Raw genomic sequence first — 26,650 nt, 5'->3', positions numbered from 1 at the left:
ATTACCACTAAAAAGAGGATTTGATCAGGCCAGAGAGGAAGTCCATGGATTTTTCATGAATAATTTGTTTTGATTTGATGGGAATCTTGGAGAGGACACAAGAAGAAGAAAAAACAAGAAGAAAAAAACAAACCACCTTTGAAAAGATCAAAACAAGAATGGCTGAATGTTTGCATGTTTGTTTGCTTGCTTGTTTGTTTTTGAGTGAATTTCCGAGGCGATGCTCCCTCTAGATGCTGGTATCATGCGTCTCGTGTCTACTCAGCGATTGCAATTAATATCTAATCAAAGCTAATTTCTCCACAGCACAAAGCCCTGTTTAATATGTAATCAAAGAGAGCTCAGCACACCGCACAAAGCAAGTCCCTCCCCCTGCCTCCAATGCTCTGTTGTCATTTAAATAAATGCTTCCCTTGGCCTAATTAGCCGGTTCTATCTTCATTTGAAGTTCTGGGCTTAATCTCAGGCCAGCGAACCTCCCGAGTGACGACATAAAGGTGACACACACACGTAAGAAGTCCACTCTCCGACTACACATGCCTAACAGACCACACATTCTCACACATTTGCAGGCTAGCATACACACACCCACAATCCTCTATAGTCCCCCTATAAAAGTGGCGGTCTGAAGGGTTCCTTTCTCTCACCTGGGAGTCCGAGGTTCTCGCAGCAGGAGTTGCAGGTGTGCTTGATGACAAAGCTGTGGATGGCAGCGTCTCCCAGGTTAGAAGGACCAAACACCATGTCATCACTCGAGCTACAAGGCAAGGGACAAAAGAGGGAAGGACAAAATAAACATATTTCACATGTCTTTAGACCTCAAAAGAATGTCAAGATGACAATAAGTGTCAGTGTTACACACTGAACCTCCACTGTACGAGGCGAGTACCTTTTGTCTTCTGCTCGGATGACCGATGGGTCTGTAAGCTCCGATCCCACTCCTGTGAAAGATTTAGGAGGGGAAAGAGAGATTTCAGTTCAATGTAGTAGTTTACAGGACAAACCCTGTGAAGTGATGTCGTTGCAAAATAAATCTATCCATAGTCAGACAGACAGCTCAAAAGAATGGGATGGACAGACAGACCCTGTAAGTCCAACACCAGCAGTTCCCTGCAGGAGTATTGGTAGGTCCAGTGGGAGAAGGCCAGGAGCGTTTCCTCCATCCCACAGCAGGGGGCGATCTCCTCTCCTGTGTTATTATTGTACTTCCTGAAATCTCCCGTCATGTTCCTCTCGATGGTCAACCACTGGCCGTCTGAGTGCCAGTGAAGAAGAGACATGTCCAGGAACCTAGGAGGGAGACGTACATTCATAACACATGTAACACGCACACATATTGTAATTCCATAGATATACACATATCATATGTGCTTAACCTCTCTGGGATATGTGGGACGCGTCCCACCTGGCCAAAAGCCAGGGAAAATGCAGAGTGCCAAATTCAAATAAATTACTATAAAAATCAAACTTTCATTAAATCACACAGGTAAGATAGAAAATTAAAGCTACACTTGTTGTGAATCCAGCCAACATGTCAGATTTCAAAAAGGCTTTTCGGCAAAAGCAAATGATCTGAGGATAGCACCTCCGTAAATAAAGAGAGAAACCATATTTAAACCCTGCAGGCATGTCACAAAATGCAGAAATAAAATATAAAACATGCCTTACCTTTGACGAGCTTCTTTTGTTGGCACTCCAATATGTCCCATAAACATCACAAATGGTCCTTTTGGTTGATTAATTCCGGCAATATATATCCAAAATGTCCATTTATTCGGCGCGTTTGATCCAGAAAAACACTGGTTCCAACTTGCGCAACGTGACTACAAAATATCTCAAAAGTTAACTGTAAACTTTGCCAAAACATTTCAAACTACTTTTGTAATACAACTTTAGGTATTTTTTTTTATTTTACCCATTTTTCTCCCCAATTTCGTGGTATCCAATTGTTTTAGTAGCTACTATCTTGTCTCATCGCTACAACTCCCGTACGGGCTCGGGAGAGACGAAGGTTGAAAGCCATGCGTCCTCCGTTACAGAACCCAACCAAGCCGCACTGCTTCTTAACACAGCGCTCATCCAACCCGGAAGCCAGCCGCACCAATGTGTCGGAGGAAACACCGTGCACCTGGCAACCTTGGTTAGCGCGCACTGCGCCCGGCCCGCCACAGGACAAGCCCTCCCTAACCCGGACGACGCTAGGCCAATTGTGTGTTGCCCCACGGACCTCCCGGTCGCGGCCGGTTACGACAGAGCCTGGGCGCGAACCCAGGGTCTCTGATGGCACAGCCGGCGCTGCAGTACAGCGCCCTTAACCACTGCGCCACCCGGGAGGCCCCTTTAGGTATTTTTTAACCTAAATAATCGCTAACATTGAAGACGGGATGATCTGTGTTCAATACAGGAAGAAAAACTGTAGCTAGTTTTCTGGTCACGCGCCTCTATTTAACAGTACACTTCAAGTGACCCTCGTTCAAGATGGCCGTACAGCTTCATTACACAAAGGAATAACCTCAACCAATTTCTAAAGACTGTTGACATCCAGTAGAAGCGATAGGAACTGCAAGAAGGTCCCTTAGAAATCTGGATTCCCAATGAAAACCCATTGAAAAGAGAGTGACCTCAAAAACAAAATATCTGAATGGTCGTCGGGGTTTCGCCTGCTAAATAGGTTCTGTTATACTCACAGACATGATTCAAACAGTTTTAGAAACTTCAGAGTGTCTTCTATCCAAACCTACTAATAATATGCATATCTTATCTTCTGGGGATGAGTAGCAGGCAGTTGAGTTTGGGCATGCATTTCATCCGGATGTGAAAATACTGCCCCCTGTCACCAAGTTAACAGAGTAAGGGGGAAACGAGGTGAGTTTACCCCTTACTATGTTAAGCACTTTGAGTATCTCAGTTGGTAGAAAGACACTATATAATCCAATCCACTATTATTATTATTACATGTGCACACACACACACCACACACACACACACACACACACACGTGTACTAGTACTGAGTTGAGTACCAACCTTGGAGAATGAGGCATGTTTTCTGGTTTTACTTGGTTGAACACATGCATGAGTTTCTGAGCAGCTCTCTGTTGCTGTATCTCCTGTAAGGACAAAAACAGAAGGCCAGAATGATGCTATTAAGGGATGTAACAAATGCCAAGTAAAACATGAGGGTAAAAAAGAGGAGAGCGCATAACAAAAACAAGGTGATGTTCTGCCTTGTTGTGGAAAATGGATGTATATAAGTAGGGCCCAGAGTGTATGACCTGACCAGGAAAAGATCTGTCTTACAATAACCAGGGCCCAGAGTGTATGACCTGACCAGGAAAAGATCTGTCTTACAATAACCAGGGCCCAGAGTGTATGACCTGACCAGGAAAAGATCTGTCTTACAATAACCAGGGCCCAGAGTGTATGACCTGACCAGGAAAAGATCTGTCTTACAATAACCAGGGCCCAGAGTGTATGACCTGACCAGGAAAATATCTGTCTTACAATAACCAGGGCCCAGAGTGTATGACCTGACCAGGAAAAGATCTGTCTTACAATAACCAGGGCCCAGAGTGTATGACCTGACCAGGAAAAGATCTGTCTTACAATAACCAGGGCCCAGAGTGTATGACCTGACCAGGAAAAGATCTGTCTTACAATAACCAGGGCCCAGAGTGTATGACCTGACCAGGAAAATATCTGTCTTACAATAACCAGGGCCCAGAGTGTATGACCTGACCATGAAAAGATCTGTCTTACAATAACCAGGTCCCAGAGTGTATGACCTGACCAGGAAAAGATCTCAAATCAAATCTTATTGGTCACATACTCATGGTTAGCAGATGTTAATGCGAGTGTAGCGAAATGCTTGTCTTACAATAACCAGGGCCCAGAGTTTATGTTTAACGGGTCTTGTGGTCAGAAACTTCTGACCCTAAAAACAAACTATGATGTTATATACTGTATGTACATATATATGAAGTTTATACCCGCAGACAGAGTTGGAGGGTGGTGTCGCTGTGGAAGACCCTCTGCCAGGTGCAGACCACATCGGGCTGGATTGCTTTGACCACATATACGCAGCCCACCCTCAGGACATCCCTCTCGGCCCAGGTGCAAAGTACGAGCTTGGCCCTGCGCAGCCCCCCATCTGGACAGCCCTCGCTGGACAGCGGCTGCAGCATCGCAGACAGCCCCTTGGATGACCAGTAGGATATGGAGGACTCCGGGCCTGCAGCCTCCACCTCCTCCAGGGTGTAGACACTCACCTCCTCTCCCGCTGCCAGGGACCATGCAACCACGGGGAAGATGGGTATTAGGGAGGCAATGTCATGCTTTTGAATGCACCCAAAACAGAAACAATCAATTTCCACTAGCATTGCTACATTTTTTATTTATTTTTTATTTTAACCCTTTTTCTCCCCAATTTCGTAGTATCCAATTGTTGTAGTAGCTACTATCTTGTCTCATCGCTACAACTCCCGTACAGGCTCGGGAGAGACGAAGGTTGAAAGTCATGCGTCCTCCGATACACAACCCAACCAAGGGCTGCTTCTTAACACAGTGCGCATCCAACCCCGGAAGCCAGCAGCACCAATGCACCGGAGGAAACACCATGCACCTGGCCACCTTGGCTAGCGCACACTGCACCCAGCCCGCCACAGGAGTCGCTGGTGCGCGATGAGACAAGGACACCCCTACCGACCAAGCCCTCCCTAACCCGGGCGACGCTAGGCCAATTGTGCGTCGCCCCACGGACCTCCCGGTCGCGGCCGGTTACGACAGAGCCTGGGCGCGAACCCAGGGACTGTGATGGCACAGCTGGCGCTGCAGTACAGCGCCCTGCATTGCTACATTCTTTACAAATGCTAGTGAGATCATTCTAGAAATGGCTTAAAAACCAGCTAACAAATTTAAGAACTGTTTGGAGAAACAACCACACCCTAGGGGAGTCTAAAATAATTGAAACGTCAAGAACTATCCCTTTAACATGATTGCCTAATGACTTACCCATTATGGAGACAGGTGTGAAAGGTATGGTGTGAGCAAGCCTCATCAGGTTGTTCCTTTCCATGGCTAAAACGACCACCACGCATTTACAACACAACATACAATTAACATTTACATTTGAGTCATTTAGCAGGCGCTCTTATCTATCTTCTTACAGTTTGTGCATTCATCTTAAAATAGCTAGGTGCGGCATCCACATATCACTGTCATAGTAAGTACATTTTATCTCAATAAAGTAGCTATCAGCAAAGTCAGAGTTAGTAAGGGAGGGGGGTTAAGTTGGGGTGTAAGTTCACGAAAGGCACAACACAGAGTAATACGATGTAACGCAACATAACCAGACAAAAACAGGTCCTATAATTTAGCTATCAGATCTACTTTTTTTGTGTATGATTTATGTGATTGTTGGGGAGCACCTGAGTAGTGTGGGTCCAGGTCTTCTGTGGATTGAAATGTAGAGGATTTTACTAACAGACAAACAAACACGGCGAAAACAACCACGACAGACCAGAACATGAACGATTATAGTTAACAATTCCTCTTTTGCTTAGGAAGGTAAATATTCTAGCGGAAGGGGAAGCTAAGAAAAATAAAGACAAGGAAAACTAATAGGTGTGATTTATTTTCTTTTTTTCCTTAAAAAAAAATACAAGCCATTAATACAGACAATGAATCAGGTTGCCTACCTTCACGTGCGATCCCACTTCGCCCTCTATAACAGAAGAACATACAGAAGTCACACAACTATCCCACACAACTATACACAACTTCAGTACTTCCACAGTGACCACTTTCTCCACAACTCTATCTAACCCTAACTCTAGCCCTAACATTAACCCTAAACTTAACCCTTACCCTAACCTTAGCCCTAACCCAAACCTTTATTCTAAACCTAACCTTAGCCCTAACCCAAACCTTTATTCTAAACCTAACCTTAGCCCTAACCCAAACCTTTATTCTAAACCTAACCTTAGCCCTAACCCAAACCTTTATTCTAAACCTAACCTTAGCCCTAACCCAAACCTTTATTCTAAACCTAACCTTAGCCCTAACCCAAACCTTTATTCTAAACCTAACATTAGCCCTAACCCAAACCTTTATTCTAAACCTAACATTAGCCCTAACCCAAACCTTTATTCTAAACCTAACATTAGCCCTAACCCAAACCTTTATTCTAAACCTAACATTAGCCCTAACCCAAACCTTTATTCTAAACCTAACCTTAGCCCTAACCCAAACCTTTATTCTAAACCTAACATTAGCCCTAACTGTAACCTTATCAAGCAGTTGCTTATCCACGGATAGTTTGTTGATAGCATGACCATCTGTAGATCATCTATATGCAACTATATCAAAATAAAGTGTAACCATGTTTTCTTTCAAATACTAGCTGCTAGCCAATCACTAGCAGCGGTTGATTGAGCTTGCCTGGCGCAATGGAACCAAAGGGATGGTCCCAAAAAATGTTAATTCCGCCAATCCGGCACTCCAGGTAGGCTGAATCAAACGCTCAAAGTATTTTAAAGTTCAATAAAATTATTTCAACTCAGGTCTGACTCCATTTGGGCTTTTTACACTACTAAGCAGAACCCGGCCAGGACAAACTGAGTTGCATGGAGATGGCATAGTTACTGTACGCATCCACCCTAGTAGCTGGAACCATGCTGAAAAGGATCATATGAAAAGGAAACATCCGAGCCAGCAGAGTTTGGTTCGGTTCAGCACATGTAAAAAGGGTAAATGTGATCTCCAGGTACCGTCCCATGCAGACTTACGAGGACCTGCAGCTGACAGAGCAGGCCCAGCTGGTCCACACGGACTGACTGGAGTCCTGCTGGACAAGAGCAGGAATTACATAACAGTTATTGCATTGCATCAATAAATGGTTGTTTGCCATGTCATCGACTACACAGTGGAGCATCAGATTGATATGTCATACGATGTGGTGAGCTGATATGGTAAACATCTATCCAGACTGAGTTTTGGCAGGCAACAGCAATGTAGTCGGCCTGGAACATATCCATAGTCTTAGCTGAGCATCTTTAAACACTCTTTAACCTATTATTACTCCATGGGTCAGCAGGCCAAATTTCACATATTTGTCCACTTTGGGGTGGCAAATTCTAATGATGATTTTCATTTTGATATACCCACAGTTTGGAGGTAGCTACATTAAATGCTATGACCCCTATCTGGTTAGTTGGGCCAACAGGATTGAGGGTATGAAATGTAATTTTGTATTATCTGGGAAGAATCTTCTGAAACTAAGGCAATTTCATATGTTATTAACTTCATAGTACAACACATTAATATGGAACAATAGGAATGGTAATGACATCCCTATAGGCCCACCTTTGGGGGGCAAAGGTCATACATAACTCTATTATCACATGGTACCCGATGATAACTCCACCAAATTTCACAAAGAACAACAAAAAAAAAAACATTGGAAAAGTTTTATACCTATGGTATACAAAGTCATCATATATTTTGTCTAGAATTAGTCCCAGCAGGAAGTGGCCTATTTTTAAGATGGCCACCATTAATTTCAATGAGGAGGAACTGCATTGATTTTGCATGGCCATAACTGAATAAATATTTGGTGTAATAAGACCAATAATGGCTTAAAATGTGTGTTTTAACGAGGACAACACAAACTGATGGTCCAAGTACGTCAGATATACTGTATGTATTTAGCTAAATATACCAGAATAGTGTTTGTAGAACAAAGAAGGTGGGCTATGCTTCATGATCAACAACTCTCAACTGTCGTAATGTAGATACTCTTTCGAAATTTTGTTCACTCGATCTGGAATAACTGTCGATTAAATGCCGACTCCACTACATCCCAAGAGAATTCTCATCGGTTATCGTTATGGCTGTTTGGATTCCTCCCCAAGCCGTCTTTATTTTAGGCATGTACACAGAGTACAAAACATTAGGACCACCTTCCTAATATTGAGTTGTACCCCCATTTACCCTCTGAATTTGTCAGGACATGGTCTCTACAAGGTGTCGAAAGCGTTCCACAGGGATGCTGGCCCATGTTGACTCCAATGCTTCCCATAGTTGTGTCAAGTCGGCTGGATGTCCTTTGGGCGGTGGACCATTCTCGAGACACACAGGGAACTGTTGAGCGTGAAAAATCCAGCAGCGTTGCAGTTCTTGACACAATCACATCGGTGCACCTGGCACCTACTACCATACCCTGTTCAAAGGCACTTCAATCTTTTGTCTTGCCAATTCACCCTCTGAACGGCACACAATCCATTTCTCAATTGTCTCAAGGCTTAAAAATCGACACTGATTGAAGTGGATTTAACAAGTGACATCAATAGGGGATCATTGCTTTCATCTGGATTCACCTGGTCAGTCTGTTTCAAGTTGAAGTTTTAATGTCATATGCACAAGTACAGTGAAATGCCTTTCTTGCAAACTCAAAACCCAACAATGCAATAATTAATAGCAATGTAATATTAGAAAAAAACATGAGAAAAAATATGAAAAACAGCAATTTAGAGAAGAAAGCATATTATATACAGGGTCAGTTCCAACACCATATTTGCATGTGTAGGGATACTAGTGTGATGGAGGTAGATATGTATAGAGGTAAGGTGACAGGGATGCTGGAGCGATGGAGGTAGATATGTATAGGGGAAAGGGGACTAGGCAACAGAACAGAAGATAAACAGAGTAGCAGCAGCTTGTATGTGAGTGAGTGTGCGTGTGTATGTGTGGAGTCAGTATAAATGTATGTGCATATTATGTGTGAGTGAGCAGATGATGGAGTGAGTGTGTGAGTGTGTAGGGCCCAGCGAGTGTGTAGGGCCCAGCGAGTGTGTAGGGCCCAGCGAGTGTGTAGGGCCCTGTGAGTGTGTAGGGCCCAGCGAGTGTGTAGGGCCCTGTGAGTGTGTAGGGCCCAGCGAGTGTGTAGGGCCCAGCGAGTGTGTAGGGCCCAGTGAGTGTGTAGGGCCCAGTGAGTGTGTAGGGCCCAGTGAGTGTGCATAGAGACAGTGCAAAACTAAAAATATAAGGTCAATAAGGATACAAGGATAACTCATACAGCCTGTGAAGCTATTTTGTTAGCTATTTATCAGTCTTATTGCTTGGGTATAGAAGCTGTTCAAGAGCCTGTTGGTGTCAGACTTGATAAACCGGTACCGCTTGTCGTGTGAAAGCAGAGAGAACAGTCTGACTTGGGTGGTTGGAATCTATAAACTATAAACTATAACTAAACTATAAAAGAACATAAACAAGAAGATTTGAAAATAGAACTACAAAAATAATACTATTTGAATTGTTATATGACTGGAGATTCGGAGCACCTTTCCGTAGTCTATGAAATCAGGCCCATCCCTTGAAGTGTTATTTTGTCCCACTTAGCAGTAAAATCTCCCGCTTTCTTTTGCAATCAATCCTACTAGTGTATAATAGTGTTTGACTGTTATTTTTTAAATAATCCAATACTAACATTTGTTTTCTGAGTTTTAAAAATGAAAACCTTACCCATCAGAATCAAGAGATTGTATATCGTGTTGCATCTGTAACTTAAGTGTTACGAACCTCGTCCTCCTCTTCTGAGGAGGAGAAGCGAGAAGGATGGGAGGACCAAAACGGGATTATTAGGTGACCGTGATGGTTTGAGGGCCAGATCGGGAATTTAGCCAGGACACCGGGGTTAACACCCCTACTCTTACGATAAATTCCATGGGATCTTTAATGACCTCAGAGAGTCATGGATGTGTGATGGCCACTCCAATACATTGACTTTGTTGTCCTTAAACCATTTTGAAACAACTTTGGAAGTATGCTTGGGGTCATAGTCCATTTGGAAGACCCATTTGCGACCAAGCTTTAACTTCCTGAATAATGTCTTGAGATGTTGCTTCAATATATCCACATAATTTTCCTCACAAATGATGCCATCTATTTTGTGAAGTGCACCAGTCCCTCCTGCAGCAAAGCACCCCCGCAACATGATGCTGCCACCCCCATGCTTCACGGTTGGGATGGTATTCTTCAGCTTGCAAGACTCCCCCTTTTTCCTCCAAACATAACAATGGTAATTATGGCCAAACAGTTCTATTTTTGTTTCATCAGACCAGAGGACATTTCTCCAAAAAGTAAGATCTTTGTCCCCATGTGCAGTTGCAAACCGTAGTCTGGCTTTTTTATGGCGGTTTTGAAGCAGTGGCTTCTTCCTTACTGAGCAGCCTTTCAGGTTATGTCGATATAGGACTTGTTTTACTGTTGATATAGATACTTTTGAGTTTGAAGGTAGGCCTTGAAATACATTCACAGGTACACCTCCAATGGACTCAAATGATGTCAATTAGCCTATAAGAAGCTTCTAAAGCCATGACATAATTTTCGGGAATTTTCCAAGCTTTTAAAGGCACAGTCAACTTAGTGTATGTAAACTTCTGACCCACTGGAATTGTGATACAGTGAAATAATCTGTCTTTAAACGATTGTTGGAAAAATTACTTGTGTCATGCACAAAGTAGATGTCCTAACCGACTTGCCAAAACTATAGCTTGTTTAACAAGGAATTTGTAGAGTGGTTGAAAAACGAGTTTTAACCTAAGTGTATGTAAACTTTCAACTGTACAAAGCTACTCTTTTGGAGTGGGCATCATATCAATGTGTTCATAGGAATGGGGAGACAAAGACAAGACTCTTAAACCTTTGGACATCTGTACAAAGCTACTCTTTTGTAGTGGGCATCGTGTCAATGTGTTCATAGGAATGGGGAGACAAAGACAAGACTCTTAAACCTTTGGACAACTGTACAAAGCTACTCTTTTGTAGTGGGCATCATGTCAATGTGTTCATAGGAATGGGGAGACAAAGACAAGACTCTTAAACCTTTGGACAACTGTACAAAGCTACTCTTTTGGAGTGGGCATCATATCAATGTGTTCATAGGAATGGGGAGACAAAAACAAGACTTAAACCTTTGGACAACTGTACAAAGCTACTCTTTTGTAGTGGGCATCATGTCAATGTGTTCATAGGAATGGGGAGACAAAGACAAGACTCTTAAACCTTTGGACAACTGTACAAAGCTAATCTTTTGGAGTGGGTATCATGTCAATGTGTTCATAGGAATGGGGAGACAAAGATAAGACTCTTAAACCTTTGCCACCCCAGAGTGGACACATTTTTTCGCTGGCCCACGGACTATTTCTAGAGAGATCTCTATATACAGTATAAATCTCCACACATCTTTATATATGGTTCTGGTACCTTTTCCTCTTATTTTTACTTAACATCTTTATATTGACAAAACATAACTACTTATACATACAACACAATATAAAATCTTACCTGATGTGAAAAAGCTACTTTCTGCAATGAATCCATGGGTTCAGAATCTGAAACAATATCGACACGAGAAGGTGAGATGGTGAACAGAATTGATCAATGGCAAAGATAGGAGGTCTGCCCTCTTTCTGTCTCTATGCGTACATACTGAGTGGGTTGGGGCTGGCAGAGGCAGACCAGCACACAGGCTCTCCTCCCCTGCGCCTCCTCTTTCTGCACACGTCGGAGAGGTATGAGTCCACCTCTTTCCCCTGAGAGCAGAGTGGTCAATGAAGGGTAATCTCAAATCAATCGATATACACAGACTATACACAGCTTTACGTGTACTGTTGTAAATAGCTACAGCTCTGTTAGACTGTGGCACCATGCAGGACCTCGTAGTAAATGGCAGATACCGTTTGAACAGTGTTCAGGGGTCTGTCTGTCTAGTGTCGGTCTATCTGTGTGTCTACTGTCTGTCTTACAGCGTCTGAAGAACTCTCCTCCAGGATCTTGACTGTCTTCCTGCCCTGACACCTCTCTCTGCTCCCTGAGGTCACTGCCAGATCAAACCAGTTGGACCACTCTGCAAAACACAACCAGGACAGGTAGAATCCCTTGAGATACATTGGGAAACTGATTAGTGTCATGGAATGTTTTACCTTATTGGTATTTGTACTCGTACATGGATATATGATATATAATACAAATGTGAGGACGAAAAAAATATAACTGAGCCTTGTATGTATGTTGTTGCTAATGCTAACCAAGCATAAGAGCAATGTTCCCTCTAAACTGTGCCCCCGGGATTGACGTGCAGAATTCATCTCAGCCCACGCATAGAAGCACAAGATTGAACTCCATTAAACTTTTTAGAGTTTTCCCCCTTACTTTACACTATCAACGTTTTCCCACTCCAGTGACGGGGTTGGCTACAGGAGGAGGTGTGGCCCCACAGCAAGGAGGGTGGGATGCTGCGGTAGGCCTTGGGGGTGTGGCAGGGAATGATGTCAACGTTGCCTCCTTTTCCCATTTATTAACGCTACTAACGTTTCCCTTTACTGTGGGAATTGTGACCTAATCAAAGCAATATTAGCCACTTTCAATGCAAAATACAAAACTTAATATGCAAGACTTAGTATGCAAAACTAACTATGCAAGAGATTTTGTCATAGGTAAAACGCATCAGTGTAAGATTCTATTGTATTGACAGGCATGACTCAGCACGACTCAGACCATACTCTACACTCCACACAGTGTGGCATAACTAATCAGAGCTGAAGTAGGCCTATATGCAATTATATGCAACTAGACCATTGCCATACATGGATTTATGTAATCCACTTTGAACTGGACTGTATTTACAGCATGAGCGGTCGTGAATAGATGCAATTTTTTTTAGATCAAAGCGAGAGCTGCATGTAGCCATGTGTGCACATTTGTTCATATCCTTTGCTCATTAGTGAGTTATTATTCCTGTTATAGATCAATTGTAGTCAGCAATAAGGGAGTGATTTCTTCCTACAAGAGCACAAAACGTGTTCAGTTCGAGACATCTTTGAAAAGCGAGTCAGGTAAGGAGTTGTTTTGTCTTAAAGGAGCAGTGTTATATTTTGAGACAGGCTTGAATAAGCTAAGTAGCTAATAGGCAGAGGGTAGCATAATTTGTCTGATTCTCTGTAATAATGGTATGGGAATAATAATTAATATAGATACAGTTGAAGTCGGAAGTTTACATACACTTAGGTTCGAGTCATTAAAACTTGTTTTTCAACCAATCCACAAATGTCTTGTTAACAAACTATAGTTTTGGCAAGTCGGTTAGGACATCTACTTCGTGCATGACACAAGTCATTTTGCCAGCAATTGTTTTCAGATAGATTATGCCAGTATTTCACTGTATCACAATTCCAGTGGGTCAGAAGTTCACATACACTAAGTTGACTGTGCATTTAAACAGCTTGAAAAATTCCAGAAAATTGTATCATGGCTTTAGGAGCTTCTGACAGGCCAATTGACATCGTTTGAGTAAATTGGCGGTGTACCTGTGGATGTATTTCAAGGCCTACCTTCAAACTCAGTGCCTCTTTGCTTGACATCATAGGAAAATAAAAAATCAAGTATCAAGTATAAACACGCAGCCGTCATACCGCTCAGGAAGGAGATGCGTTCTGTCTCCTAGAGATGAATGCACTTTGGTGCGAAAAGTGAAAATCAATCCCAGAACAACAGCAAAAGGACCTTGTGAAAATGCTGGATGAAGCAGGTACAAAAGTATCTATATCCACAGTAAAACAAGTCCTTTATCAACATAACCTGAAAGACCGCTCAGCAAAGAAGAAGCCACTGCTCCAGAACCGCCATACAAAAGCCAGACTACGGTTTGCAACTGCACATGGGGACAAAGATCATACTTTTTGGAGAAATGTCCTCTGGTCTGATGAAACAAAAATAGAACTGTTTGGCTTTAATTACCATTGTTATGATTGGAGGAAAAAGGGGGAGTCTTGCAAGCTGAAGAACACCATCCCAACCGTGAAGCACGGGAGTGGTAACATCATGTTGTGGGGGTGCTTTGCTGCAGGAGGGACGGGTGTACTTCACAAAATAGATGGCATCATGAGGCAGGAAAATTATGTGGATATATTGAAGCAATATCTCAAGACATCAGTTAAAGCTTGGTCGCAAATGGGTCTTCCAAATGGACAATGACCCCAAGCATACTTCTAAAGTTGTGGCAAAATAGCTTAAGGACAACAAAGTCAATGTATTGGAGAGGCCATCACAAAGCCCTGACCTCAATCCTATAGAAGATTTGTGGGCAGAACTGAAAAAGTGTGTGTGAGAAAGGAGGCCTACAAACCTGACTCAGTTACACCAGCTCTGTCAGGAGGAATGGGCCAAAATTCACCCAACTTATTGTGGGAAGCTTGTAGAAGGCTACCCGAAACGTTTGACCCAAGTTAAAGAATTTAAAAGCAATGCTGCCAAATACTAATTGAGTGTATGTAAACATCTGACCCACTGGGAATGTGATGAAGGAAATAAAAGCTGAAATAAATCATTCTCTAGTATTATTCTGACATTTCACATTCTTAAAATAAAGTGGTGATCCTAACTGACCTAAGACAGGAAGTTTTTACCAGGATTAAATGTCAGGAATTGTGAAAAACTGAGTTTAAATATATTTGGCTAAGTTGTATGTAAACTTCCTACTACAACTGTAAATATATTTTTTTGTAAAGTGGTTTCTTGCATCAAACAACACAACATTTTCAGTCACCACCTTGTCTGAAGGACAAGTGGATAAACAGGTTAATGTCAAGCCCTGCATGTTTTTTTTCTAATGTCTAATGCAATGTCGGCCTACACTGAGCACACATTTGCTGCAACTGTTGGCTGAACGATAGAACAGCTATTTCCATGTTTAAATGTTATGGGATGCATTTTCTCTATTGTTTTTGATGGTAGGCCACTCTGGTAGGCCTACATTATGATCAAATAGTCACTGTAGTCTGAAAGTGTAACTTAAAGCGGGTACAGCATCAGTGTTCACAGTAAACGCACGCGGAAGTTGCACAACATTTTCAGTGCTCAGCAGACATGAAATTTGCTCAGGGCCAAAACATTTTTAGAGAACATGGCATAAGACGGTGGTAGAGTACCTCTGCTTTTACTGCAGCCAAGGGGTATGTCAGCTGTGAATCTTCCCCCCTCCGACAGGCAATCGAGGGTGGGGAAGGAGGCTTGTAGATGGCTCAGGGGGACACCAGAGAGAGCCATGTTCTCCATGCTAGAGGAGAGAGAGCGGCTGTGACTGTAGGGCCGGTCCCTGGACAGACCCGCCCACCGGTGAGGACGCTTCCTGCCCCACTGGCCCCGTCTGGAGTGAACTGCCCCAGGGTCGTCGTCCTTACAGAAGGCGGGGTTCACCAAACCCCTGGCCCCACAGCCTCTCTCATCCTGGGTGTCCGACAACAGGAAGGCATGACTAGAGGCCCTGGACATATTCACATCAAAGGACTTCCCAAACTCCTCCCCTTCCTTTTCCATGGACATCTCAGGGTCACAGCAGACCCTGGGTTTGCTGTGGGGGCGTTCCAGAGAACTGTCTATAGCCAAGGCCGAAGGGTACGGAGGAGAGCCACAGCGGGAAGGCACACACGACTCACCAGCCCCCTGCCCTCCATGGTCGCCGCCCCCCCAGGCCTCACTGTGCCACTCCAGTGACGGGCGTTGGCTGCGGGAGGGGGTGTGGCCCCACAGCAGGGAGGGTGGTGTGCTGCGGTAGGCCCTAGGGGTGTGGCAGGGCATGATGTCAACACTGCCTCCACCTCCGTGGGGGAGGGTCCAGCTGTGGGGGACATGGTGACGGGAGGGGGTTATTGGCCGGCAGTGGCCTAGGCGGGCCTCCTCCTGCTGCAGGCTATCGGAGGCCGATAGGAGGGTGAGAGTGTCCACGGCCAGGGCGGACAGGTCCTGCAGCTGACCCAGCTGGCTGTCCAACACCTGCAGGGTATCCTGGATGAAGTGGACCCTGTCCGACACCTCGCGCATAACCACACCCATCTCCTCAGCCCTGTCAGGTAAAGGACATAGACAGATATTCAGGTGAATCACAAAGAAAAAGTCTCAATGGCTATTGTGACACTCTTTCTAAGTCCCAGTCTCACCTTTCTGCAGTGGCTCGTACCCTGTTTATCTGGCTGCAGAGAACATCTTGGTTTTTCTCGTGGAAATACGACACCAAACACCTCTCCTCAAACTCATGCAGCCTCTTCAGCTCCTCTTGGCCCAGGTAAAGCTCTGACAGAAGGAGAAAGAGATTACATTTTTCCAACACACAATCTACTGTAGCATTTTTCCACCACATTGAAATGCTGTGAATCAATACTGTCATAGAAACACAGTGTAGTAGGCTAAAGCTAAATCATACTTTTAATGGTGTTTCATCAAGAAATAAACGCATCCACACCCACGCCCACACTCACTAAGCCCACAGGAGTCCGTCTCCTGCTCGGACAAGCCTCTGTGTTTCTGGTAAATGGCAGTCACACACAGGGTCATGTGACTCAGGATGATGAGGGGCGGGGGCAGCCACGGCTTCTCCTGATAGGTCATGATATAACGGTAGCGGTTGTACTTCCACAGCTTATTGGATATGGACTTCATGTCAAAGTAGACATTGCTGTCAAAAAGGATCCATAAGAAACAGTACAGCACTCAGAGAAGCTGCAAAACCCATTTGTACATTAAGCATAAAACATAAAGACACAATCATGCAGATTGATAGAGAATTCCTACTTGAAGAAGGCAATGAGGATGTTGACCATGATGATGTACTGGAAGAAGAGGTAGACGGCCTGGAGGAAGGGGGTGAGGAAGGCACCGGGGACACACGGCGTGTCACCTGCACAGGCTGCCACAAACACACAAGAGATGTCTCAAATAACACCCTATTCCCATAGACTGTTGCCCATGCAGGAGTCTACCTACACAGCTCTGGTGTTGCAAGGAGTGCCAACCAATTGAGCCACTACTGTGACTGGTCACTGGTTACTCACTGTCTATTTCGCCTGCGTACACTTCTCCAAACATCATCCAGTACGGCTGGTTGACTACATCTCTGAGCAGGCTCCATGACAGAGCTTCGTCTGGAGACAAGATGGCCTTCCTGGACACGCCGAAACTCAGCAGCACAATCGCCATCATCACCACAATGTAGAACATGTTACTAGTCTGAGCAGATGGGTAGAGAACACAGAAAATAAAAATATGACTCCATTTTGTTTGTATAACTTAAGATATGTGCTGTATGGTCAGTCAGTGTTCTATCCCAGCACTAGGGGGCACACAATGGTGCACATTTTTGCTCCAACCCAGCACTAACAAACCTGAATCAACTTATCAAAATGTGCATCACTTTTGACCAGGGCCCATAGCATGCCATGTCATACTCACTCTAGGTGTTAGCCCAAGGAAGGAAAGGCACATGGCTTTACTCACCATCTTGGTGATCATGGTGAGGTAGGCCCCGGCATGCTGGTTGACGGCCAGCAGGTCCAGCACCCGAACATACCAGAAGATGATGTCCAGGCAGTAGGTGATCCGCCCTGCCGTCCGGTAGGACCCGCTGTCCCAGCGTAGCCCCAGCCCCACCAGGAAGAGGACGATGGCCAGGAAGTCAGTCACATTCCAGTACTCTCCAAACCACACCTTCAGCTTTTGACTGGGTTTCCTCGGCACTGACATGAACACCTAATAAGTAGTCACAACCCACACCTCACTATTATTTAAATGAGTTAACCATTTAAAATATACATATACAGCCAGTATACATACATTTAGTTTCATTCAGTGCCATTGGTGAAGAAAGCACTGTTGTTAGTGTTTGTTACTAGCCTATTACTGTATTAACAGATGATAGCCTGATTGCTGGCTATTTTGCACAAGACAGTAACAATATTATGTCGATCTCCATGTAGTATAGCTGTATGTCGTGTCAGAGACAGCTATGATGATCAAAGTATTTCAGTAAAATTAGGCTACTGTGGACATGTTTGTGAGTTGCCTACAGGGTGTCTCCCATGGCAACCTCTAGCATCATGTAATGCCATAAAACATACTGTATAAATCATAGAATTAGGAATTAGAACATTAATTAACTAAGTAATTGTATATGATCTCTATGGTATGAATAATGACTGGCAGTGTGATTGGTTATTATTGTGATTATCACATGCTTGATGGTAAGTTGAAGTATAATATGATTACTTTATGGTAAGATGGTGAGATAATGACCACTGTTATTCAGTGAACGTACAGTATATTTATGGGTAGTGACGTGCAGAATGGTTGTTATTTTTCTAGAAGAGCAGTGAGCAAGACGATATGGAGATTTTTTTGTGAAGCTCCTGTCATCCTGTTCAACTCTGAGTGGTTGTTGTGGACCCTGTACCACCCCCAATAGAAAGTGAAATATCGTTTGAAAGCCACAGTCCTTGTCTTTTTGGAAAACTCGATCCCAGCACCCCTCCATAAAATCCATAAATCATGCGCTATGGTGATTTTCATCAAATATGCGTTGTAGGTCAATTCACAAAGTGCAAACATTTAGTATGCATGGAAAGGGTACAAATGATGGTCATTGGGGCAGCAGGGTAGCCTAGTGGTTAGAGCGTTGGACTAGTAACTGAAAGGTTGCAAGTTCAAATCCCCGAGCTGACAAGGTACAAATCTGTCGTTCTGCCCCTGAACAGGCAGTTAACCCACTGTTTCTAGGCCGTCATTGAAAATAAGAATTTGTTCTTAACTGACTTGTCTAGTTAAATAAAGGTAAAATAAACAACAATACTGAAGGAACACTTATTTTAACTTAATATAATACATCAATAAAATAAATTTAGCCTCAAATAAAATGAAACATGTTAAGTTAATATTGCCTGCTAACCTGGAAAAAAATTTAAAAATTAAAAATAGCGGCAAAGAGAAATTGTGATCTCCTACTGCTATCTGGGGGAGCTGGTCCAACTCAAGGTGTCAGAAAAGAAAATGCACCTACCTCCCCAATTTTAAAAATACTTTCACATGACCCTGAACAACATCCCTCTCATAGAGTTAACTCAAAATAATGTTTAAGACCACAAATAACAATAACTGACACCACGCAAGGCTACAGGCCAGAAGGTTGCTGGTTCACCGACCACCACAGACGAGCTCACTCTCCATGCCTGTTATATTACTTCATGATCAGAGGTGGTTGCAGACAATGATCAGCTAGGGGAATCGGATTTCAACATATAGTACAACGGTTTGATTTGTCTAATCTTAGCAATTTCTTCTTAGCTAGCTACATAGCCGTCTTTGTATCAAAGATAATTGCGTAATTATCGTATTTCGTCGTCCTAACGTATCTGCCCAGCAGCTAGCCAGCTAGCTAACGCCCACCGTCTACATAGCTAGCTACATAGCCGTCTCTGTATCAAAGATAATTGTGTAGATAATTGTGTAGTCTAGAGCGATTTTCTAGGTTACCTAGCCAGCTATTGTCGTTCTTTTAACGCAACGTAACGTAATCAACACTGCTAGCTAGCTAGCCAGCTAGCCCCTGAATCAACAACGCAGCCAGCTATTTGTCGTCCTTAACGTAGGAGACACTGCTAGCTAGCTAACAGCTAGCCAACGTCTACCGATTAGAACTCAACAACCCGGTCGCATTCCGCCTCGCTCCACAGGTAGTATCACATTTTCATTTCATTTCATTACAGTACAACGGTTTGATTTGTTTGATCGTAGCTAGCTACATAGCTAGCTACATAGCCGTCTCTGTATCAAAGATAATTGTGTAGTCTAGAGCGATTTTCTAGGTTACCTAGCCAGCTATTGTCGTTCTTTTAACGCAACGTAATCAACAACGCAGCCACTGCCAGCTAGCCTACAAAGTCAACAACGCAGCCACTGCCACCTAGCCTACTTCAGCAGTACTGTATCATTTTTAATCATTTTAGTCAATAAGATTCTTGCTACGTAAGCTTAACTTTCTGAACATTCGAGACGTGTAGTCCACTTGTCATTCCAATCTCCTTTGCATTAGCGTAGCCTCTTCTGTAGCCTGTCAACTATGTGTCTGTCTATCCCTGTTCTCTCCTCTCTGCACAGACCATACAAACGCTCCACACCGCGTGGCCGCGGCCACCCTAATCTGGTTGTCCCAGCGCGCACGACCCACGTGGAGTTCCAGGTCTCCGGTAGCCTCTGGAACTGCCGATCTGCGGCCAACAAGGCAGAGTTCATCTCAGCCTATGCCTCCCTCCAGTCCCTCGACTTCTTGGCACTGACGGAAACATGGATCACCACAGATAACACTGCTACTCCTACTGCTCTCTCTTCGTCCGCCCACGTGTTCTCGCACACCCCGAGCTTCTGGTCAGCGGGGTGGTGGCACCGGGATCCTCATCTCTCCCAAGTGGTCATTCTCTCTTTCTCCCCTTACCCATCTGTCTATCGCCTCCTTTGAATTCCATGCTGTCACAGTTACCAGCCCTTTCAAGCTTAACATCCTTATCATTTATCGCCCTCCAGGTTCCCTCGGAGAGTTCATCAATGAGCTTGATGCCTTGATAAGCTCCTTTCCTGAGGACGGCTCACCTCTCACAGTTCTGGGCGACTTTAACCTCCCCACGTCTACCTTTGACTCATTCCTCTCTGCCTCCTTCTTTCCACTCCTCTCCTCTTTTGACCTCTCCCTCTCACCTTCCCCCCTACTCACAAGGCAGGCAATACGCTCGACCTCATCTTTACTAGATGCTGTTCTTCCACTAACCTCATTGCAACTCCCCTCCAAGTCTCCGACCACTACCTTGTATCCTTTTCCCTCTCGCTCTCATCCAACACTTCCCACACTGCCCCTACTGGATGGTATCGCGCCGTCCCAACCTTCGCTCTCTCTCCCCCGCTACTCTCTCCTCTTCCATCCTATCATCTCTTCCCTCTGCTCAAACCTTCTCCAACCTATCTCCTGATTCTGCCTCCTCAACCCACCTCTCCTCCCTTTCTGCATCCTTTGACTCTCTATGTCCCCTATCCTCCAGGCCGGCTCGGTCCTCCCCTCCCGCTCCGTGGCTCGACGACTCATTGCGAGCTCACAGAACAGGGCTCCGGGCAGCCGAGCGGAAATGGAGGAAAAACTCGCCTCCCCTGCGGACCTGGCATCCTTTCACTCCCTCCTCTCTACATTTTCCTCTTCTGTCGCTGCTGCTAAAGCCACTTTCTACCACTCTAAATTCCAAGCATCTGCCTCTAACCCTAGGAAGCTCTTTGCCACCTTCTCCTCCCTCCTGAATCCCCTCCCCTCCAACCCTCCTCCCTCTCTGCAGATGACTTCGTCAACCATTTTGAAAAGAAGGTCGACGACATCCGATCCTCGTTTGCTAAGTCAAACGACACCGCTGGTTCTGCTCACACTGCCCTACCCTGTGCTCTGACCTCTTTCTCCCCTCTCTCTCCAGATGAAATCTCGCGTCTTGTGACGGCCGGCCGCCCAACAACCTGCCCGCTTGACCCTATCCCCTCCTCTCTTCTCCAGACCATTTCCGGAGACCTTCTCCTTACCTCACCTCGCTCATCAACTCATCCCTGACCGCTGGCTACGTCCCTTCCGTCTTCAAGAGAGCGAGAGTTGCACCCCTTCTGAAAAAACCTACACTCGATCCCTCCGATGTCAACAACTACAGACCAGTATCCCTTCTTTCTTTTCTCTCCAAAACCCTTGAACGTGCCGTCCTTGGCCAGCTCTCCCGCTATCTCTCTCAGAATGACCTTCTTGATCCAAATCAGTCAGGTTTCAAGACTAGTCATTCAACTGAGACTGCTCTTCTCTGTATCACGGAGGCGCTCCGCACTGCTAAAGCTAACTCTCTCTCCTCTGCTCTCATCCTTCTAGACCTATCGTCTGCCTTCGATACTATGAACCATCAGATCCTCCTCTCCACCCTCTCCGAGTTGGGCATCTCCGGCGCGGCCCACGCTTGGATTGCGTCCTACCTGACAGGTCGCTCCTACCAGGTGGCGTGGCGAGAATCCGTCTCCTCACCACGTGCGCTCACCACTGGTGTCCCCCAGGGCTCTGTTCTAGGCCCTCTCCTATTCTCGCTATACACCAAGTCACTTGGCTCTGTCATAACCTCACATGGTCTCTCCTATCATTGCTATGCAGACGACACACAATTAATCTTCTCCTTTCCCCCTTCTGATGACCAGGTGGCGAAACGCATCTCTGCATGTCTGGCAGACATATCAGTGTGGATGACGGATCACCACCTCAAGCTGAACCTCGGCAAGACGGAGCTGCTCTTCCTCCCGGGAAGGACTGCCCGTTCCATGATCTCGCCATCACGGTTGACAACTCCACTGTGTCCTCCTCCCAGAGCGCTAAGAACCTTGGCGTGATCCTGGACAACACCCTGTCGTTCTCAACTAACGTCAAGGCGGTGGCCCGTTCCTGTAGGTTCATGCTCTACAACATCCTCAGAGTACGACCCTGCCTCACACAGGAAGCGGCGCAGGTCCTAATCCAGGCACTTGTCATCTCCCGTCTGGATTACTGCAACTCGCTGTTGGCTGGGCTCCCTGCCTGTGCCATTAAACCCCTACAACTCATCCAGAACGCCGCAGCCCGTCTGGTGTTCAACCTTCCCAAGTTCTCTCACGTCACCCCGCTCCTCCGCTCTCTCCACTGGCTTCCAGTTGAAGCTCGCATCCGCTACAAGACCATGGTGCTTGCCTACGGAGATGTGAGGGGAACGGCACCTCAGTACCTCCAGGCTCTGATCAGGCCCTACACCCAAACAAGGGCACTGCGTTCATCCACCTCTGGCCTGCTCGCCTCCCTACCACTGAGGAAGTACAGTTCCCGCTCAGCCCAGTCAAAACTGTTCGCTGCTCTGGCCCCCCAATGGTGGAACAAACTCCCTCACGACGCCAGGACAGCGGAGTCAATCACCACCTTCCGGAGACACCTGAAACCCCACCTCTTTAAGGAATACCTAGGATAGGATAAAGTAATCCTTCTCACCCCCCCTTAAAAGATTTAGATGCACTATTGTAAAGTGGCTGCTCCACTGGATGTCATAAGGTGAATGCACCAATTTGTAAGTCGCTCTGGATAAGAGCGTCTGCTAAATGACTTAAATGTAATGTTAAATGTAAATATTGATTCCATATTTATAATTTTTGAAAATATACACAACACATTTTTCACCAACAGGTTTCTGTGCCAATGCAACACACAACCAATAAAAAGAACATGGACTTCGGGCACTTCATTATCATTATGCCTTCGGCCGACCCATTATTGAAGGTTTGGTCTCTGAATTAACTTAAGGGGGCTGAATAATTTTGCACGCCCAATTTTTCAGTTTTTGATTTGTTAAAAAAGTTTGAAATATCCAATAAATGTCGTTCCACATCATGATTGTGTCCCACTTGTCGTTGATTGTTCACCAAAAAATACAGTTTTATATCTTTATGTTTGAAGCCTGAAATGTGGCAAAAGGTCGCAAAGTTCAAGGGCGCCGAATACTTTCGCAAGGCACTGTATACACACATTATAAAAAAGGACATGTCCAAAATGAAGGACTCAACCCAAAACCAAAAGCCACATGGCCACCGGCTCTGCAAGCTTGCACACTAATCATCTCTGGATTCTTCCACCCGTGGGGTTAATAAGGCTTAGCATAGCACCTGCCCTTGACCCTGTTGGTGCTGCCACCTGCGAATGGAGCGTGGAAGTGTATCCTGGGAGTGTGTTGCCTAACTGTGTGCTAACAATTAAACTACATTCATAACAACACTCACCTCTCTTGTTTTCTCCACAGCAGTGGATATAATATACGCAATGACCAGCCACTCCTGAGTGCTGGGCCGGTCCTCCATCTTTACCAAAACAGTGTAGGAGAACAGCATGAGAAAGGCCAGGTAGGACATCTAGACCACACACAGTGAAACAGCATCAGACACATGGACAAGAGTGAGAACAATTAAGAAGGGATCTAGTCTAATCCCAGTCAATCGTTTCAGACTGAGAAATATTTTCAACAAAGAAGGTCCCTCTTTATATAATATGCATGTCCTGAGGCTTAGAAGAGTATTATGAGTGCATGCTGCTAGCTCACCGTGTGGAACCAGAACTTGACGACAGGGGCGGTGTAGAAATCGTACAGCCTCGTGGTCCAGAAGAAACACTGGGTGGTAACAGGTGTGATTGTGTCAGCTTCGGGGGCTGAGCAACTCTCCCACCACGCTGATCCCTTCTCCGCATCGTGGCCATCCTTCAGAGAGCCAAGACATCAGGGTCATGTTCATTAGAGCACCCAACAGAAAAAGCTTTGCAACGGAAATCAATAATGAGCAAAGTCCCTCCATGTTTCAGTCCATTTTCTACTATTTGGTTCCTAATAAATACGACCCTGGTATCAACATTAGCATCAAACTGAGATTAGAACGACCATGACAGACAGGAACAGAAAGGACTGACATTCTGGGAGACTGGTGTATGGTGTACATTTTGGAACCTTAACTACCGTATGCCCCCCCTCCTGGGCTGCCTCTGGTCTTCCTGTGTCCCAACCAAACTGCAAAGCCTCCTGGGACTGGGGGACATGGGACATCTCTGCCTGGCTCTTAAACTCCAATAGCAGGATGGCAGGGGGCATGAGGATGCTCAGGATGATCTAACACACACCCAGGAAATAAGATTCAGACACATAAACACAAGTCTAATCTGAGGGGTAACTGCTGGAACAGCATAACATCGGCTGACATTTATAGACTAAAAATTCACATCAACTACTGGTTATTCATGCTGTCAATCAATCTTAGCATGGAAAAACACTCAGGTGCACTGGCTCTGCTTTTCAGAATCTTTAAACACTCAAACTGATACAGCCCATGTTTTAATGCGATCCGCGGTTGTCTTAGTAAGTTGTCTTAGTAAGTTGTCTTGGAAGTAAGTTGTCTTAGTAAGTCGCCTTAGTAAGTTGTCTGAGTAGTAAGTAGCCTTAGTAAGTCGTCTTAGTAAGTAGCCTTAGTAAGTTGTCTTAGTAAGTCACCTTAATAATTCGCCTTAGTAAGTCGTCTTAGTAAGTCACCTTAGTAAGTCGCCTTGGTAAGTTGTCTTAGTAGTAAGATGCCTTAGTAAGTCGCCTTAGTAAGTCGTCTTAGTAAGTCGTCTTAGTAAGTCGTCTTGGTAAGCCGTCTTGGTAAGTCGTCTTGGTAAGTCGTCTTGGTAAGTCGTCTTGGTAAGTCGTCTTGGTAAGTCGTCTTAGTAAGTCATCTTAGAAGTAAGTAGTCTTAGAAGTAAGTTGTCTTAGAGGTAAGTTGTCTTAGAAGTAAGTCGCCTTAGTAAGTTATCTTAGAAGTAAGTCGCCTTAGTAAGTCGTCTTAGAAGTAAGTTGTCTTAGAGGTAAGTTGTCTTAGAAGTAAGTTGTCTTAGAAGTAAGTTGTCTTAGAAGTAAGTTATCTTAGAAGTAAGTCGCCTTAGAAGTAAGTTGTCTTAGAAAGAAATTGTCTTGGAAGTAAGTCGTCTTAGTAAGTTGCCTTAGTACGTTGTCTTGGTAAGTCGTCTTGGTAAGTCGTCTTAGTAAGTCATCTTAGAAGTAAGTAGTCTTAGAAGTAAGTTGTCTTAGAGGTAAGTTGTCTTAGAAGTAAGTCGCCTTAGTAAGTTATCTTAGAAGTAAGTCACCTTAGTAAGTCGTCTTAGAAGTAAGTTGTCTTAGAGGTAAGTTGTCTTAGAAGTAAGTTGTCTTAGAAGTAAGTTGTCTTAGTAAGTTATCTTAGAAATAAGTCACCTTGGTAAGTTGTCTTAGTAAGTTGTCTTAGTAAATTGTCTTGGTAAGTTGTCTTAGAAGTAAGTTATCTTAGAAGTAAGTCGCCTTAGAAGTAAGTTGTCTTAGAAAGAAATTGTCTTGGAAGTAAGTCGTCTTAGTAAGTTGCCTTTGTACGTTGTCTTGGTAAGTTGTCTTAGTAAGTTGTCTTGGTAAGTTGTCTTAGTAAGTTGTCTTGGTAAGTTGTCTTAGAAGTAAGTTGTCTTGGTAAATTGTCTTAGAAGTAAGTTGTCTTAGAAGTAAGTTGTCTTAGTAAGTTGTCTTAGAAGTAAGTTGTCTTAGAAGTAAGTTGTCTTAGAAGTAAGTTGTCTTAGTACGTTGTCTTGGTAAGTTGTCTTAGAAGTAAGTTGTCTTAGTAAGTGTGGCACACAGATTTAGACGGAAAGGCAATACAGGGTTGCTCTCCGGATCTCTGTGAAGACAATTTTCCCCCTGAGGCAAAAGGACTTTGAGAGCCTGACCTTAAACCAGGAGTTCTTCCTCATGTTGAGGCGGCCGGTCCACAGGTCGGTGAGCAGCATCTGGGTGCAGGAGTGGGAGACGAAGGGGCGGAGCCGGGAGGACACAGCCATCTGCAGACAGGTGAAGTGGCTCCAGGCCTCCATCTCCGAAGTCAGCAGTTTCATGGCCATGCGCTCGTTCTGTCTGAAGGCACGATCCAGCACGTCCACCGCCAGCTGACCAAAGTCCCTACAGCCATCCATACCACAACACACCAACATTGAGAAACACCCACCGGAAAACATACACTCAAAAACATAGTAATATACACACACAACCACAAAAGTTCACTCTGCTGAAACAACATACACAAAATCCCAGAGGCACACAGAGAGTTTGGGACTATAAGGTTCGATCTGCATTAAATATATATATATATATATATATATATTTATTTATATATTGACATAGCCTTGTTCTGTTCAATGTTCTCTACCTATACAGTAATCTAAA

General features: G+C 44.6%; 1 protein-coding gene across 1 annotated transcript in view; it reads right to left on the bottom strand.

The window, feature by feature from the left end:
- The window catches only part of trpm6 (transient receptor potential cation channel, subfamily M, member 6), a 45,511-nt gene that overhangs the window by 2,744 nt on the left and 16,117 nt on the right, over window positions 1-26,650 (bottom strand). The window contains 22 exon segments of the mRNA XM_029637350.2: window positions 648-757; window positions 890-941; window positions 1,085-1,290; window positions 3,027-3,109; window positions 3,989-4,278; window positions 5,010-5,075; window positions 5,426-5,449; window positions 5,696-5,721; window positions 6,785-6,840; window positions 11,340-11,386; window positions 11,485-11,587; window positions 11,801-11,901; window positions 14,981-15,894; window positions 15,989-16,121; window positions 16,307-16,503; window positions 16,620-16,734; window positions 16,880-17,054; window positions 17,322-17,573; window positions 23,670-23,798; window positions 23,987-24,142; window positions 24,395-24,544; window positions 26,158-26,386. Of these exon segments, the coding sequence (XP_029493210.2) occupies window positions 648-757; window positions 890-941; window positions 1,085-1,290; window positions 3,027-3,109; window positions 3,989-4,278; window positions 5,010-5,075; window positions 5,426-5,449; window positions 5,696-5,721; window positions 6,785-6,840; window positions 11,340-11,386; window positions 11,485-11,587; window positions 11,801-11,901; window positions 14,981-15,894; window positions 15,989-16,121; window positions 16,307-16,503; window positions 16,620-16,734; window positions 16,880-17,054; window positions 17,322-17,573; window positions 23,670-23,798; window positions 23,987-24,142; window positions 24,395-24,544; window positions 26,158-26,386 (3,614 nt within the window).

The sequence above is a fragment of the Oncorhynchus nerka genome, linkage group LG27 (assembly GCF_034236695.1).
Source record: "Oncorhynchus nerka isolate Pitt River linkage group LG27, Oner_Uvic_2.0, whole genome shotgun sequence".
Taxonomy (NCBI): domain Eukaryota; kingdom Metazoa; phylum Chordata; class Actinopteri; order Salmoniformes; family Salmonidae; genus Oncorhynchus; species Oncorhynchus nerka.
The sequence above is the reverse complement of the archived record's forward strand: the minus strand, read 5'-3'. Positions and strand labels throughout refer to the sequence as shown.